A 16,980-nucleotide genomic window follows, 5' to 3' on the forward strand; every position below is an offset into this window, starting at 1 on the left:
CCCCCCCCCCAATGACAGTGTTTCTGTGTAGTTTCCAGCATCTCCTTGCCACTCACATACAGTTAATATAATTTTGTTATTGGTGGTGGTGACTCCTACACAGGGACTGTAAGAGTGTTTGCTGTAGTGACTGATCTCTGTTAGACCATATTTTACAACGACAAGATGATTATGTACATCTACAGCAATTCTCTCCAACAGCATGTCCAGGGTTTCCCTTAAATTACTGAAACTGTCATTTGGTCAGTGTCCTTCCCCATTCCACACCCCTGTGCCATATGCTAAATGTAAAACGGTCTGCAGCGTTCTGGTTAGAGTGACCTGAATGCCTTGCTGCAGAGGTTGGCAACCTACAACCCATGGAGCCTTTGGATCTGATTCATGGAGCCATGGCTTTGGCAGCATTTGGTAGTAGGGGCTCTTCCTTCACCAGCAGGTAGGCAGCTGCACAGAGCTCTGGTAGAAGGGGAGCTCTGCCCATGCCATACTGCAGTCTGGTGGCATGGACTCTGTTAGGAGGGGGGCTTTGATTTACATTGGAGCTGAACTGCAGGGAGAAGCAATAGCAGCAGCTGGGTCCCAATGCCTGTCTCCTCCTCACCTGAGCTAGGTTATTCTGCTCCCCCAGCCCTGCTAGGACTGCTGCTGACACTTGCTGTACAGAATTTCACCCCACTTCTTGCGTGTATTTTGATCTTGAGTGCAGCAGTAGTGTTACTAAGATAACCATATCAAACGAAAGGTCCAATTTGCATGCTTCCTGCTTATGATCTGGCTGATCAAAAGATTGACCATGACACAACTTTTGATTCAAAGGAAGTTTGCATCAGACTCATGTTAAGGTGCTACGTGATCTTCTCTATGCATCAGTGCTGCTGTGTTAAGTGTCCAAGGTATATGTGTTCTTAGTTCTCCATACCAGAATTTGTTTCCAAGGTTGAAGAGATCAAACTCTTCTTGAGAAAGGAGTCTTGTGGTGAGAGGGAGGTGCCTTTAGTAGGAGTCCTTTTATTTTCAGATTTGTTTCCCTGTGGGCTATCTCCAGTTGCATAGAATTTTCTGCACCTGTGAACTCTTAGTGTGTATATAAGGAATAAATTTCCTATCTGCTAGCATTAATACCTTTTCTTCTTGTGGAATATACATTAAAATTCATGTGCAAATGTAATTTCACTTACAAGAACGAGACAGCTGGATTTTTTTTTTTTCTGGTTTTGGTCTGTCACAACCTAAGGGTGTGATTTTGTTTGTGCGTGCTTCGGCACTGCTAAATTATTTCCCGCCTCTAGGAGCTTTCTTTGCAGGGTGCATTTCTTAGTTGCAAAGAGAAATGCACGGTGCAAAGAAGTTCCCGCCACCCGCATGCAAATTTGTTCCCCACTATTGGCCAGTTCTAAATTATTCCCACGTGGGGGCTAGTGATTGGCTTGCTAGCCGTATAAGAGGCTTGAGCTGTTTCCGCCCAAGTTGGAGAACTCCGAGGAGAACACCGCAAGGGAGGACTCCACAACCATCTGGAGGAGGAGAACTTCACGTCTCGTGAAGATCTCTAAGCGCTGCGGAGCCTATCGAACCCAGCGCGTACCTTAAGAAGGCTATAGGGGTCTGATCAACCTCTGGCCTCTCCCCATCGCCAAACGATCCCTCGACGAACCCCTTCCCTGCGCGCAAGTTCCACGGAGCCTAGCAAACTTCGTGTGAGTGTATCCAGAGCTCTTTCTCCGAGTTGTTTTCTTTGGTTGACACAACGGGCTCGCGTGTTTAGAGCCTTCAACTGGATTGGGCTAGAGGTTCACGTGGAAGGAACTCTTGTCTGCTTCTCTTCTTTTCTGTCTGTAACCGCAACTCAAGCAAGTTTTCCTGCCTGCACCGCGACCATCTTCGGTGTAAGTAAAATAATCTTTAATCAACCGCTAAGCGTCCGTGCCTAATTCTAGTCCGCCGGCCTGCATTCCCCGACCCGCGTGCCAGGGCTGCTGGCCACAGCCCACGCTGCGCGCCCCCGAGGGCCTCGGACCGCTCCCGGCCCGCATGTGGTCATGGTGCTGACTGCGTATAACTTTGTTTGCAGCGCTCTAAACAAATTCTTACTTCACTGTTGGAGGAGCTGCATGTCCAAACCAGCCTGAAAATAAGATAACTTAGTAGGGATTGGTTGGCTTTTCCACCTGCAAAAATAGTTTAGTTTAAAAACAACAAACCAAACAACAACAAAATACGCGCTCTTCAAATCATGCATACCTAATGTTTACACCATTTAAGACTGAAATTCAAGTAGTCTTTTCTTTTTCTTGTCCTGCAGGCTTATCCTAGCCGCTAATAGAGATGAGTTTTACCACAGGCCATCCAAATCAGCAGATTTTTGGGATAGCAGCAATGAGATCCTTAGCGGTATGTAATTATTTTTAATGAAAATTGTCTGGGATATTTTTCCCCACATGGGTCTAGTTGCATATCTGTAACAGCATCTTCAAAAACATACAAATCCTCTGGAGGGTGGGTTTTTCAGACCCTTTGTACAGTGGTTGAAAATGTGGTAATGGGTTTATAAGAGAAGGCTAGATCTAAGTTGTATTGCTGTTTTTATGGATATTATGTAATCTGTGGATAGATTTATTGATTTTTTTTTTTCACTTGTAAACCCTAATATGAAAGGGAATCATTCAAACTAAAGTGAAACTCGTGGAATATTCCATAACAACAAACTGTAAATTTACAGTGACAGTTCAAGGATACATTTATACATAGTCTATTTTGAGTATTATTTCAATTAGGTGACTGCAAAAAGTCTTGAACTGTTCTTTATTTTTTCTTTCATCATATTCTCTAACACTTTGGCTCAAGTGGCATGATACAAATGTGTTGCATTGTCCATCATAATAAAAATATTCAGGATATTTAATAACTGTGAAAATTAATCTGTTATAACATACTTCGTAGAGGTGACCCTTAAAATAGGTTAACTTAAATAAGGCTCAAGAAAATGATTTTTTTTTTTTTTTTTTTGCCATACATATCTCATTTTCTTATCAGTTTGCAATATATTGACTAATAACCAAAGCTATTCCATAGCATCCTGGTTTATTAGCTTTCTGCCTGCTGTCACTAAGAAGGCTGTAAAGTTACCCAGTTGTCTAGTTTCTCCTTTATAGAGAATCTATCTTTATCTGTAGAGTTGAATTTAAGTATAATCAGTTATAGTATTTTTCTCAGAAATAGTGAGGCACAAATAGAGCATTGTTTAAATACAAAATTCTGACTCTGAAAAGACTCTTCATTGATGCTGCGTGGTGTTGTCATTGGCAGGGAAGCCTGTGAGGATAAATTACTCCTACTGCACTGCAGCCTTTTCCTTTTCTGAAATTCTGGCTGATATTCCAAATTCATGCCAGACATTCTGGATGCTGCTTCCCTTGTTAGAGATGCAAATAAATAAATAACAATAGAATAACAACCCAAAAGCTTTGAAATGTGAATTTGAACTGAATGCTGGCCTGCAGCCGAGGCATCAAAATCTACTTCTGATGTCATTTTTTTTTAGTCTGTTTGCATGTTTGTTTTAGTTTCATTTGACACACAATGGCACAGTCTCAATTCAGAATTATCTGTGCAGGTCCCATTTGTACGTATGTTAAGCTAATAAGGTTGGTGGTGACATATACGTTGTTTCATCTTTATCACTACTTTCATTTAAGAATTTATTTTTGTTGGTCATGTGATTTGACACTGATTTATCATTCTTGATGCTTACCCTGATGCTTGTTTTTTGTGTTGCTGTTAGGTGCTGTGGTACCTGGGCTCTTTTTCTTTATTCTTAAAAGTTGGGTAGTGGGAATGATAAGGTCTTATGTGAAGATCTCATCACAGAAAAACTGAGATTGTTTAGTGATACTTGAAAATGAGTTAGTTTCTGACAAAGGCCAGAGACTGTTGTTTCGGGTGAAACAATCTCATGATATGAAGATGCAGAAGTGTAGTGTTCATTACAAAATGAATACCCTTAATCAAATTTATGGAAAAACAAGGGGTTTAATTTAATTTAAGAGAAAAGGAGTTCAGCGCAACTTGTTGGTGAGTTTTTTCTTTAAACCGTAAGAGAGGCAACTTTTTCCTATAATGTTTTCGTGATAATTTTAATGTAATAATTGTGTTGAAATCACCAGAATCAATATTCTATTTAAATAATTGCATCCTTTTAAAACTGTTCCAGTTATTGTGATGTCCAGAAACCTAATCTGTTGTGATCATAGATCTGTTGTGGACGTCACTGTTGTGACGTCCACAACAGCTAATCTTTCCTTGGCATCCTGAATATAAATTAAGAAATATTCTATATGAGAGATTTCTTTTACCATGTAACCTTAAATTCTGATCTAGATTTTACTTTACTCATATTCCTTCCTTCCAGCTGTCACTCATCTGCTGAATGCTAAAAATAGCAGAATTTCAAACACTTTTTCATTTGGTTCTTTATTCTTTTTTTTCAGTTTTTTTTTTTTTAAGAAAAAAAGAAAGGCAGCTTGATTCTCCAGGCATTAATCCAGCCCTATCGAGACTCAAGATTGAAGTTAAGAAGTTGTAATATGAATGTAAAGTCTTCTGAAAAGTCAGTGAAGCTACAGCCAAGTACTGAGTCTGTCTGTCTTCTGCTTATTCCTTTAGGTCTGGATATGGAGGAAGGGAAAGAAGGTGGGACATGGTTAGGAATCAGTAAGAAAGGCAAGATGGCCGCACTGACAAACTACATGCAGCCAAAGATTGATAAAAATGCAAAGGCGAGAGGTATGGATTGGGAATGGGAAAAGAAAGAAAACTTATAAGTGGATAAAGCATGGAGAGACCTGCCCCAGTCCTATAAAGTGGGCTGTTGTTCTTCACCTCCTTTTCTAAAGCAACAGTATAGTATGTGATTTTTCTGTACTCCCTATTCTGTCGTTTTTGAAGAGTTCTCTATCCATAGCACAATCCACCTTTAAACTGCTTGTGACTTGGTTCTTAAATTTTCCCAGACTGATGCATAAGATTCCTTTTGTGGTGTAGGAAATCTTAAGTAGGATTAAGGAGGAGAGGCTACATTACTTATGGTCATTGGCACAACCACTCCTGGAACACTGCACCCAGTTCTGGTTGAAAATTGGATGTTGCAAAATTCAGAGAGGGTTCACAAAACCATTTTAGTATGACAAAGCCACCTTGAGCATTGTTTGGGGAGAGTGGTATATAAATCAAATAAGTAAATAAAAAAAACTGCAGGAGTTCAATCTGTTTAGCTTATCAAGGGGTGACTTGATTGGTCTGTAACTACTTCTGTGGGTAATTTTGATAATAAACTCTTTAATGGCAAAATTATGACAACGGTAGACAAATTCTGAGTTGAAATAAAGCATACATTTTGAAAGATGAAGATAATTAAACACTAGCACCATGTTTCTCCATCACTAGCATTTTTTTAAGTCAAAATTGGATTCCCCCCTGCCGTGCTGAATTATATACTCTGGTTCAAAAATTTAATTCAGGGAAGTCCAATGGCATATGTTATACAGGAGGTCAGACTAGAGGATCACTATGGTCCCTTCTGGCTTAAATTGTTCAGAACATAAAATGCAAAGGCAAAAGGGGGGAAAAAAATCTCCTAAAAGAGAATTAACATAATTTTTAAGGGGAAAAAAATAGGTCAGTTTGTAAACCCTTTCTCATGAAGCTCTGCAGCAGGGAAACAACATGATAAATGGATCAAGTAAGCTGTGTTTGTATACCATTCCAGAGTTAGAAAGGAACATGAGGAAGAAATCATTAGGGGTGTGTGAAACGGGCCTTGTTTGATTTGGATTTGGCCCGAATCGGGGACAGTGATTTGATTTGTTGATTCGCATCACTGTCCCTGATTCGATTTGACCAAATCAGAATCTGAAGATTCGATGCCGATTCAGCGAATCAGTGATTCAGACACAGCTTTAAATGTTTTTTCTACATACCTCGTGATATCAGTCATGGCTTGTGAATGCTGCAATGCTGGGGCAGATGGAGTGTCCCACAAGAGCATGGGGGGACCCCCGTATGCTCAGCGGCAAACCCAGAAGTGGACCAGAAGTACATTAGGAAGAACTTCTTCGCAGTTAGTGGCCAAAATCTAGAATGGGCTTCCAAGGGAGGTGGTGCTCTCCCCTACCCTGGGGAGATTCAAAAGGAGGTTAGATAGGCATCTGGCTGGGATAATTTCAGGGGGTCTTTAAGAGAAGGCTGGATAGGCATCTGGCTGGGATCACCTCAACCCAGCCCTCTTTCCTGCCTATGCAGGGGATCGGACTTGATGATCTATTGAGGTCCCTTCCAGCCCTAACATCTATGAATCTACTTCCGGTCCACTTCCGGGTCCACCAGGGAGCGCGCGCGAGGGGGGGGGCCCCCACACCCTCTACGGCTCGGCGATTGGTTATGGGGTGGGGACTGTGGGCGCCCCCCCAGACCCAGGAGGCACCAGTAGCAAAGCCAGGGGGGTGCAGGAGAGCCCTATTGCACGCTCCCTGGCAGACCTGGAAGTGGACCGCAAGTGCTTCTGGTCCACTTCCGGGTCTGCTGCCATGCGCCCTGGGGACCCCCCTGCACTCCTCTGGGACACTCCATCCACCCTAGCATTGCAGCACTCCTGAGCCACCTGCTACCTAGAGGTAAGTAGAAAAAAACATTCAAAGCTTTGTCCATGTCCGAATTGCCAAATCTCTCTGAATCAATTCAGAGGGTACCAATTTGATTCAGAGATTAAAGCATCCTCTGATTTGATTCTGATTCAGAGATTTGGCCACTGAATTGAGCCGCATCTCCGCCAAATCGAATCAGGGGCCAAAGCTTCGCACAGCCCTAGAAATCATCTAATATAGAAGGATCAGCAAACTTGAGCCTAGTACAGTTGAGTTAGAATTGGAAGCTCTTATTCCTCAGAGGAGAATGTTATAAATCTCTTGGCTCATCTGAGCACTGTGCAAAACTTTAATTCTCACATGTTCCTCTTCCTTTAGTAACTGGAATACTAAATCTTGTGCTTCTCTGGCTGAGCCTGCTAGGCTAGTGAATGCCACATACAAGTCACTCTAACTCTCCCTCTTCTCCCACCCCTTTTAGGTGCACTTGTAACAAACTTCTTGACTTCAGATCTGGACAGCTTCTCTTATTTGAGGAAAGTTGCGTTGGAAGGACACCTTTACAATGGCTTTAATTTAATAGCAGCCGATCTGAAGTAAGTCTATAAAACTTTACAGCTCAAAAGGTAAAAGTGGGAGAAACAAAATAGAGTGCTGAAGTGTGTATAATTGTTAGCACTAAATTGTCATGGTGCAGAGGCTTCTTGCAAGCAAAACCTAGAGCTCTCTCTATTCTTTTTGACAACTGGCATTGGCATTCAGCTCTTTGAGTATTACTCCCTTTTGTCTTTCAGAAGTATGAGAGCTTTGTTATTTCCTGGCCACTACTTGTTGCAGAACCTTTCAGAAATTTTGCTGTTTTGTTTTGGGGGTTTTTTTTAATAAACTGTATTCAGCAAGTTTTCTAGAGGTTTTTGTGGTTTTGTTCAGGGGAGGAAGGAAACCCTGGTTACATGCCCTTTCAGAAGCTAAACTTCGCACACTTATTTTGCAATAATGTCTTCACTTTCTGAGTTCTGATCTGTAACCATGTTGATTCCGGATTTGGCTCGACAGTTTTAATGCAAGTAAAGCACTGCATTGCAAGACATGTGTCTGTGTGTGTGTGTGTCTGTCTGTCTGTGTGTGTGTGTCTGTGTGAGTGAGTCCAGAGGGGAAAAATCACAAATACAAAAAATTGTCCTGATGCTACAAACACCACTGTTTTATAAACAGTAGTCACACCGTTAGGTAGCTAATGGAGCATAACATCAAGATGTGTTAAGTGAAACCCAGCAACTTAGTTGAGAGAGAGCAGGGCTAAGATTTTTTGTTTGTTTGTTTTAGAAGTAAAATAAGAAAAGAAGCCAGAAGGAAATCAGTAAGACACAGGCACTGGAGTGTTACAGAACACTGCTCAAACCCTGGAAACTTGATCAGCTCACCAAAGTATATTTGATGGAAGCAGGCAGTATCAATTAAATGAAATGACTAGGAGAAAAACAAACTGAGAGGCTATGATTTGACACTGAGTATCTGAAGACATGACTGATTAAATGGCTAAAGCTACTACAAGGAAGAGCTTTTGGGAATTAAGAGCCAGAAGATAGGATGCAGGATCCTAGAACTGCTAGAGATGCTGAATAAAGTTGGAGTGAGATGAAAGAGCAGAAATAAATGGGGAAGTGGTTAAGGCTGCAGCTAAAAGAAGAGATGTAACTGGAATTATTACTTGCTAATTGAAAGAAATAGTTGAAAGCTATTCACATTGGTCACCAGGTCAGGTGAATAGGGAGAACTCAGATAAGTGGGGAATGAGAATGGAACAGATTAGGATGATAATGATACTGGAATGTCTCTTGAATGGTAACCAACCTGAAGATGTGAAATAACACATCACAGGAATCCAGTGAGAACTGCCAATGATCAAAGGAGAATCTGAACTGGCGTATGGTTCACATACCATCTCGGATGGTTGTTCAGAACTTACAAGACTGAACTATTTCAGAGTGATTAACATAGTGTATAATAGTGAGGAAGGGCAAAGTTAATACCCCAATGGAGAGCAAGTGTGATGGTGTGTTCAGCATTATAAAACAGAATTAAAAATAAATGAAAAAAATAAGACATGGAGCAAGTTTGCAACAAAACTTTAAGAATGGGAAATGAAACAACAGTAACTGGTTTATTGTGAAACAACCATTTAAGTCCCCTTCTTGTTTCTTTTGGTGGGCTGTTTTAATATTTTTATACGAATTAAAGAGTCTCTTTCCTTGTAGATCTCTGGTAAGAGAAGCTGGACGAATTCTGCCTTTTGGGGATAATAGTTATAAAATGGCAATTCTTTGTCCTAGAAAGTGATGTTCTTTTAGAAGTTTCTTGGAATGTATGTCAGTATGGTACTATGATGAATGTGGAAACCTAAAAGAAATAACTTTCCGTGCACTGAATGAAGCAGGAGTCCCATAAGTAAAAAAAAAAAAATAATAATAATAAAAAAATGCAAGGATGTAAGTTGTCTGAATCATAATATGCAGATTTGAGGAAGCCGGTTTAAGGATGCACAGGCTTTATTTTTCCTTTTTAAGTGCTGTAAGAAAAAATAAACAATGATGATCCCCAACTTGGGTCATTTGTACCATTACGTGCACTGTACAGATGTCTGCCATTGAGTAACTAGTAGCAGTAGGAGGCTGTTATCCTCTGGGGACCTGGTATTAGCGAAGAATGTGGCAGCTTAAGAACTTGGGCGTAATTCCAATGTAGCTAGGGGAATGTGTTCTAGTGATCCCTGTTCCCCAGCTTTTCTTTGGCTCCCTGTTTCTGCCGATGCCACTTAGCTTCTGACCTCATGCTTCTCACGCTTCTGCACTCTTGTTAGTCTGTTGTTCCTCTTCTCCTGTGCTACCTGGGTAGCAGCAAGGGGAACACTTAACAGCATACTTATTGCTTTATGGGGATGGTATGCATGAAGTCAGGTTGGACATGGGGACTGATACCTGCTCATTGCAAATGGAATCTTTGGTGAATTTTTTTTGCCAAAGTCTTGCAAATCTCTACACAGAATGTGCAGACAGACATTTTGGAGGCTTATAAGTGAGCCACACTTGGACAAGTTGACATGGATAGCAGAAAACATATCAGAGACCATGGTCAACCTATGCTCCAAAGCCTGGAGACATTGTGGCTGTTTCACTAACAAACTGACTTCCTTTGTAGATTTTGCCCAGGTTTCATAGTTTCCCTCTTGGAAATGACTGAATAGTTTTTACTGGAAAATTCCCCAAATTAGTATAAGGCAGACACCTAGTGTGGAAACTTTTCAGTCTGAGTGGTTTGTTTCATCAAATTATAAGCCACTGAAACTAGGGTCTGAAGTGCTGGATGACCTTAACTGAAGTTTGTTTTTTGGGGGGAGGTTTTTGGTGCTACCTGAATAGGCAACCTTAACTGATACAGTGTGTGTGAATGCAACAGGTTTATTGCTAAACAAAGGAAATCTAAGGTTAAGGTGTCTAATGTTACATTCCTCATCCTCTACTTAAGTGCAAGCTATTTACCACCAGGAATGCACCACGGTCTTAACTCGTCCCCAAGCCTTCTAGCTGTATTCCTCAAACACTGTACTGTCAGCAGGCCAGACTATTCCTTTCCCAATCATTTTATGTACACTTCTGGAAAATGATGCACAGTTGCTGAACTGGGTGATGGAATTACCTTCATTAAAGACAATAGATGTCTAGAATCCTCTCTTATCTAATCTGACACTGCTATATTTATCACCCTCTCCTCTTCTAGACTGAACTCTGGTGTTTCCTATTCATCAGTCACTTTTACCCTCATATTTTTAGATGACGGCTTTTTATTCCTAATCCTTTAGGATCATCTTGGTATGCGACAACATAGCTTTTTGCCATGTTATTTATTTTCATTTCAGAAATTGCTGTGTGGAGGCAGGGAGGGGAAATGGATTTTTTTTTTTTATAGATGAAGTCTAAAAGGGAAAACATGTTTTATAAAGGCAGGCACACTCCAGCTGTGAAGATACTAATAGCATCTTTTAGCACTTGCTGCTCCTGTTCAGGGATAAATAATTTGTCTCTAAGAACTGCAACAGAATTAAGAAGAAGTGAGTACTTCAGCTGTCAACATGAGTACCCAAGAGCGAGTTGGGTCTGGGGAGTAATTGGGCATGCAGTTCCTCCTACTCCCTGTCTCCAGGGGGTAGATCATGGACCAGGAAGTCCCCTATCTCAGTTGGAATGGGAGAAGTCGCCTCTTTTGATGGTTTGCTGATATCTTCAGTTTTGCACAAAAAATAACTAAGCTGTGGTTTTAAATTTTCTAACTGGCCAAAACCTGGGAGACTTGTTATCTTTCACTATGAGTCCATTTTGGCAAGAGTGACTTTTCACTCCCAAATGAACATGGCATTCAGTTGAATTGATTGGTTTATAAATGGACTTTATAGAAAAGGACCTGGCTAATCTGCCAGTTGGGGACCTGCAGATCAACAATAAAGGCAAATGTTGTTTATTCATTGCTTAATAACGCTGGAATTGGTCATTTTTGGCAGAGCTGAGACTGGGCCAGCACAAAGAATGTGATCCCAAAAGGCTAACACAGCAACCAGGTTTGACACTTATAATACTGTTCATCTCTCATCACTGATGTTCTTTGCCTTGTGAAGCTAATTATCCCACAGTGGAGCTTCCCCACCCTTTATTATTGCTTAATTTAACTCTAGTATATTTAAAAGAGAGATTACTTTTTCCATCTTGCCCCTAGCTCGTGGCCATTTGGCTAACTTTCGCTAGAATAGCTGGCTTCATCAGATCTGTTGCTAGCTTACACCAAGAATACTGAATGGACATGAGAAACCCTAGGTACTAGGTTGCAGTTGGCACTTTTTGAATGACACTTCCAGAAGTGAGGACTACTCAAGGTGAAAGAGAAACCTGATGTACAGACAGACTTTTTATTTTCTCTCAAACTTCTTATTTATCAACTTTGTAGAATACTGTAAGTTTTGGTAATTTATACTATATTTATTAGTGAAGCTATGCGCTAAACATGCCACCACTTTGCATGCTGTTTCAGAACAGACTCTGAAGCTTCCCTTTGTTCTATCTTTTAGACATTTTTTCTCTCCTCTCTTCTAACTTTGGATGAAGTGTGGAAAGGTTTTTCCTATATAAAAAAACCCGCGAACAAGAACCTGCCCCTAAAAGAAGCTGCATGCGCAGGACTTTCTTAGATGTTTTAGTAACTTTTAGGTTTGTGCTGGTTTTACATCAAAAGATATAGAAGAAAAGTTTGAGGAAAATCTTCTCTACCTGGTTATGCTTGGAACCACAGACCAATCAGAGTATAAAAACAAGGCGCGGATAGAATGAGAGAGAGTCTGTAAGCCTGTTTGCACACATTGCCACCTGGCAATTAGGATGAGGAGGCCTGAATGGTGAGAGTGGATTTTAGCTATTGCTGGCAGAATCAGGGTCACTTACATTGCAAAAATGGTGCGCTTGGTAGTTTAGGCAAGCTGTGGGAGTTCAGCCAGCCCATAATATTTAAACAGAAGAAAAAGGAAAACAGTGTTATCTTCCAGTGAAGTAGAGACAGTGAGAACTTCTGCCTCCACCCACATAGAAAGCTGTTGCACATACTTTACTCCTGAGGAAGCTTACTAGCAAAAAATGCAAATGCAAAAAAGAAATTAACCTCAGAGGAGTTAAAAATCCAGGAGCCACAGGCAACCTGGAGTCTTTTAATACTCATCACAATTTTCCAGCCCTTCCACAAAAACTGCTTGCCTGTGCTTCACTGTGATAAATTGTGGGGAGAGGAGGGAATGGATCTGACCAACCAAGTAACGGGTACTGTTTTGGCCAACTGTCATGGTCCCATTTTGTGAGAATGACTTGCTAGAACATCTAATCAAAAGGCAAAGAAGCAGTAAACCTTTTTTTCTTTTCTTTTTTTTTTTCTTTGTATACATACTAAAGAACCACAGATCTAACTACTCATTGTTCCTGAAAGCATTCAGTACCTCCAAGAATGTGACCAGACTATCTCAGACAAATGATATCAGAAGGGATAGCTCAAATACTTCCGTTTGTTAAACGAAACAAAGATGAGATGGTTGACCTGGCAAGCCATAAATAACCGACAGTTAGTTTGCTCCAACTTGGATACATTTTACTTCAGGGAGTGTTTCTCAGTTAACATAATTGCATTAGGCTATTCTGGAATGAAATTATTCAACTAATGGTAGCATGAAGGATAAATGCAAAGAATTGCACAAAGTCTGCTTCTTAGAGCCATTTGTTTTTTGAGATGTTCTGCTCCATATGGAGTATTGCTTGAGGACGGGTCTATCACTCTAATAGTTGTACGTGTTGACGGATATCTCTCATGAGACTGCTTCAGCCCGGGGCACGCTGAAATAAGATTGTTAGCACGCTAATGGTGAAGACCAATTTTCTGTTAGGTAGGAGAATGTATGTACAATAATAGAACCTGGATTTTCTGTACAATTTGCAGCAGGTAGCTGAATTAAGAAAAAGCTGCTCATCTTTGCTGCAGCTTTTACTTCAAAGGATGCCACTTCTCCGGTCAGCTGGAGCTCACCAGTGATTGGAGCTGATTGGGAAAGCAGTGCCCTTTTGACATAAAAGCCACAGCAAACAGCTGGAGTTCCATAGAAGTCCTGTGTAGCTCTCCTCTGTGTACTCTTGGTTAGTTCAAAAACTCTCATCTTCACAGGCAAGTAAGGAACCTAACCTTCGGAAGAATCTGGGTTCTGTTATATATAATTATTTTTATGTGTAAATGATAAACGTGGTTATCATCACTGCTGTTGATGTAATATAGCCCAGCAAAATAGCTAGTTAAGAGAGAGATTTATTTCTGTACTGCTTTTTCTGCACTGTAACAAATAGCAGTTTGCTTCATTTGCACTTCCAGTTCACTATCTGCCGTTGTTAGTGAAAGGTGCAGGAAAGAAAGGAAATGAGAGGGAACTATCCAAGCATGTGACGCACCTACCCATAGGAAATGTGTTTATAGGATGCTCTACAACTTTCTGATGGCTTGAATGGATTTCTATTTTGGGAAAGGGGAAGAGAATGTGATCTTTGCTTTGGCATCCCACCAGCCTGTTTGGATGACTTGGGTACACCAGCATGAGGGGAAAGACTTGAAAGACCACCAGGAGTATTGTAAAGTCTAGATTACTTGTCAGCTTCTGTAGCCATGTGCTTGGCTATTTAATAAAAACCCCACAGTTATTTTGACGTTTCTCATGTAATCCAATTGTTCCATGTCATGCAGGTGTTGGTGCCTTTTAGCATTATTGAGTTTAATGACAGTGTGGCAAGCTGAAAAAGAGAAATCCCTGTAACTTTTTTTTGTTTTTTTCCTTCGTATTCCACCTCTCCAGCTGGTTCTCCGTGCTGTTCAGGAGTGGCATTTTAGGAATCATTACCTACTGACTTGGAGGATGCTCTCCCTATGAAAAAAGCACATGTAGCCGAGTAGGGTATGGTATACATCAAATAGGGTCTTTTGGAGCCTGAACGGCTGTAATCCTGTCTACCCAGAAGGCAGCTTTGGCTATTCAAAGCTTTTTTCAGTTTTTATCTCAAACTAGTCTGATGAAAGGGAAACAAGATAATTTAAGTCTGAATTGACGGCCTCTGTCAGAAAGTGTCTAAATTCAGGGCTCACTGCAGGTCTGCTTCCCTGCTCAGCAACAATTGTTTGTGGAAATAAGAAGATGTCTTTCACAACAAGGCTATGAAGCCCTTCTTGTAGCTGTTGGGGAGAATATTTCTGTCCTCGGCACAGTAGCTTTATGTACAGTAAATGTACCAATTACAGTGGCTGTGAATGGAAGATGGGGAAATAGAGAGGGGAAAATAGTGAAGGTGAGAGAGCAACTTATTAGCGCTTTTTATAGTGGCTTTCATCTGTGGATCCATTCTTTACAAAAATGGGTGATTACTTATTTTGCAAACCTGGAAACTGGGGTTAAGCCCAGGTCTGAGTTGCCAACCATCAGTGCAAGTCCTTACTACCTTCTTCAGAAAACCTATTATATCTTTCTCCCTAGGCTGTGGTTCTATTGATAGCTCCAAATTAATGTTGGGCTGGTATGTCACCGTTTCACTGGCATTCTGTAAGGCAAAGAGTGCAACACAGATGGCTCTGGATGACAAACCGAAGGTGTGAACCCTGTTTTCTGGCTTCCTGCTTAGAGAATTTGACAAATGCCATATCTGGAAACTATAAAGTTAGTCCGTACCCAAGTCCTTGTAGAATCATTTTTTCCACAAAGAGGACAAGTTTCATCTTCTGGTATCGACCAAGTATTAAGTTAGGCCAGGAAAAAAAGTTCTTGAATAAATGTTTCCTGTTACAGTAATGTTGTATCTCTATAGGAAACATGAAAAGTAGGCATGTCATCCTGGTGTCCCCATTTGCTTAATAATAGGTAGGTTTTGACCCCGAGTTGGTAACAGGCGGGACTGGACTGCAGCTGAAACATTGCAGCTGCTGAAACAGCAAATAGCTGAAAAATACTATTTACATTGAAGTCTAGTCACTTCATCACATGCCACCATTACTATACTATGATGCAGTGATAATGGCAACAGAATGGAAGTAACTTGTACATCTATTTACTAGAGAAGCTATGGATTCCTTAAAGTATCTTGGACAGTGTGACCTGAGTTTAGAAACCTGGAATTACCTATCTGAATGTGCAGAGCAGGATCACTGGCTACAGGGATGGGATTTTTACTAGCTGTTTACGGAGTATGGTTGAGGGTGTTTGGAGTGGAAGAGTCTTGGAGAGTTTTGAAAGTAGGATGGGGTCAAATTGCTGGTATGGGCTGGTTATATAGCAGGGGCAGATATCATACTTGGCTCTTCATCAGCTTATTTAAACATCTTTCTATGTGCACTACTCCTCCTGTGCCACCTTAACTATGGCAAATCTACCTCACCCTATGGCTTAATCATGAGCACAGGGGACTGACTATACCTGTGCCTGGGCCTGCAGTGCCACCTTCATTAAATGCTCCGTGATAATGCTTCGGTGCCCAGCCCAGTGGGAATCTTGTGATATATGGATCATCCCACATACTACTGTCGGGGGAAAATGTTCTGAAATGAGACATGGAAGCACTGTTTCTTCCCCCTTCCCCCCCTTTCCTCCCATGACCACCAGCTCCTTAAAAAAATAAATAAATAAATAAAAAAAAGAATTAAAAAATTGAGCAACACTACAGTGACATGGTAGAAATATTTGCCAGCAAAACTATTGCCAGCTTTGTGCTCTGAGAAATAGCTGAGAATATTGTCAGCTGTCTTCTGTATGGTGTGCCTAGGGTACTGTGTGAAAAATATTTGTTAAAGAGATTTTGAACAAAAAGGGGGTATTCTGATCACCTCATGAGCATTCTGGAAAAGTAGATTAATCTGCATTTCAGCTCAGCTGAAACTGCTGTTCAGCAGTTTTAAACTGCCAACTTCATCTTTTTCATTGCACAAAAAATAAACGTACACACATTTTACATTAACGGTGAAACAATCCAGGCTTTGTGGTTATTGGCAAAATATTCACAGTGTTACAGGATTAGAGTTTAGGGTGCCTCAGGGGTATGATTATCTCCTGGTAACCACACCCTCTTGTGCTTTATTGCCTCATTACCTTTTGCTTTCTGTTAAATTACTATTGACTGTAACAAGGCATTGTCTTAAAATGCAGAGGCATGGCAGGTGCGAAGGACATCTCTGCTTAGATTACATCTTTGTCGGGAGCTAATTCTGAATGATAAATTTTGAATAGCATATTGCTGCTATGAAGCCATGTATCACTAAGATTTGCTGCACAGAATATTTACTATTGCTTATATTTTAAGGAGGGAGGGCTTCTAAAAGTACATCTTTATGCAGACCTTGATTTGTCTTTTCTTGCTGCTGTCAATTACAGCTGGATTTTAAGAAATGCAAGTACTGGCCTGTGTTTATTGTCCATCACTTCAATAATTTCACCTTTATTGCTTCCCCAGCAAAACTGGTATCTGTGTAGAGCTGGAGGGGAAAATGAAAGCTCTTTGAGGCTTCCTGCCCTGCAGGAGGCTAGCCCAGGATTGGGGGGATATTGCTGTGACCAAGTTAGCAGGGATGTTTCATACTGACTTCCACCACTGGGCTTCAGCACCAAGTAGCTGTAAACAGTAGAAATATAAGGGGTAGCTGATTAGCACATTAGAAGGAGTAGCTGATTGGCACATTAAGCTTAATTTTTGAAGCATCCCCATTTAAGAACTCTCTTGGAAGATTTCAATCTCTTTCC

At 40.9% G+C, this 16,980-nt stretch overlaps 1 protein-coding gene across 6 annotated transcripts in view; it reads left to right on the forward strand.

Annotated features, from left to right (window-relative positions):
* Positions 1–16,980, forward strand: part of TANGO2 (transport and golgi organization 2 homolog) — a 79,834-nt gene that overhangs the window by 33,937 nt on the left and 28,917 nt on the right. For 2 of the 6 annotated variants that reach the window (XM_006021546.3, XM_025201521.1), the window contains 3 exons: positions 2,303–2,391; positions 4,663–4,782; positions 7,120–7,234. The exons of 1 other annotated variant lie outside the window; for it this stretch is intronic. In XM_006021546.3, the coding sequence (XP_006021608.1) occupies positions 2,303–2,391; positions 4,663–4,782; positions 7,120–7,234 (324 nt within the window). The remainder of the gene's footprint in view (positions 1–2,302; positions 2,392–4,662; positions 4,783–7,119; positions 7,235–16,980) is intronic. 3 more of the 6 variants (XM_025201520.1, XM_025201522.1, XM_025201519.1) reach the window with 2 other exon arrangements.

This window comes from Alligator sinensis, unplaced genomic scaffold (assembly GCF_000455745.1).
Source record: "Alligator sinensis unplaced genomic scaffold, ASM45574v1 scaffold570_1, whole genome shotgun sequence".
Classification (NCBI taxonomy): domain Eukaryota; kingdom Metazoa; phylum Chordata; order Crocodylia; family Alligatoridae; genus Alligator; species Alligator sinensis.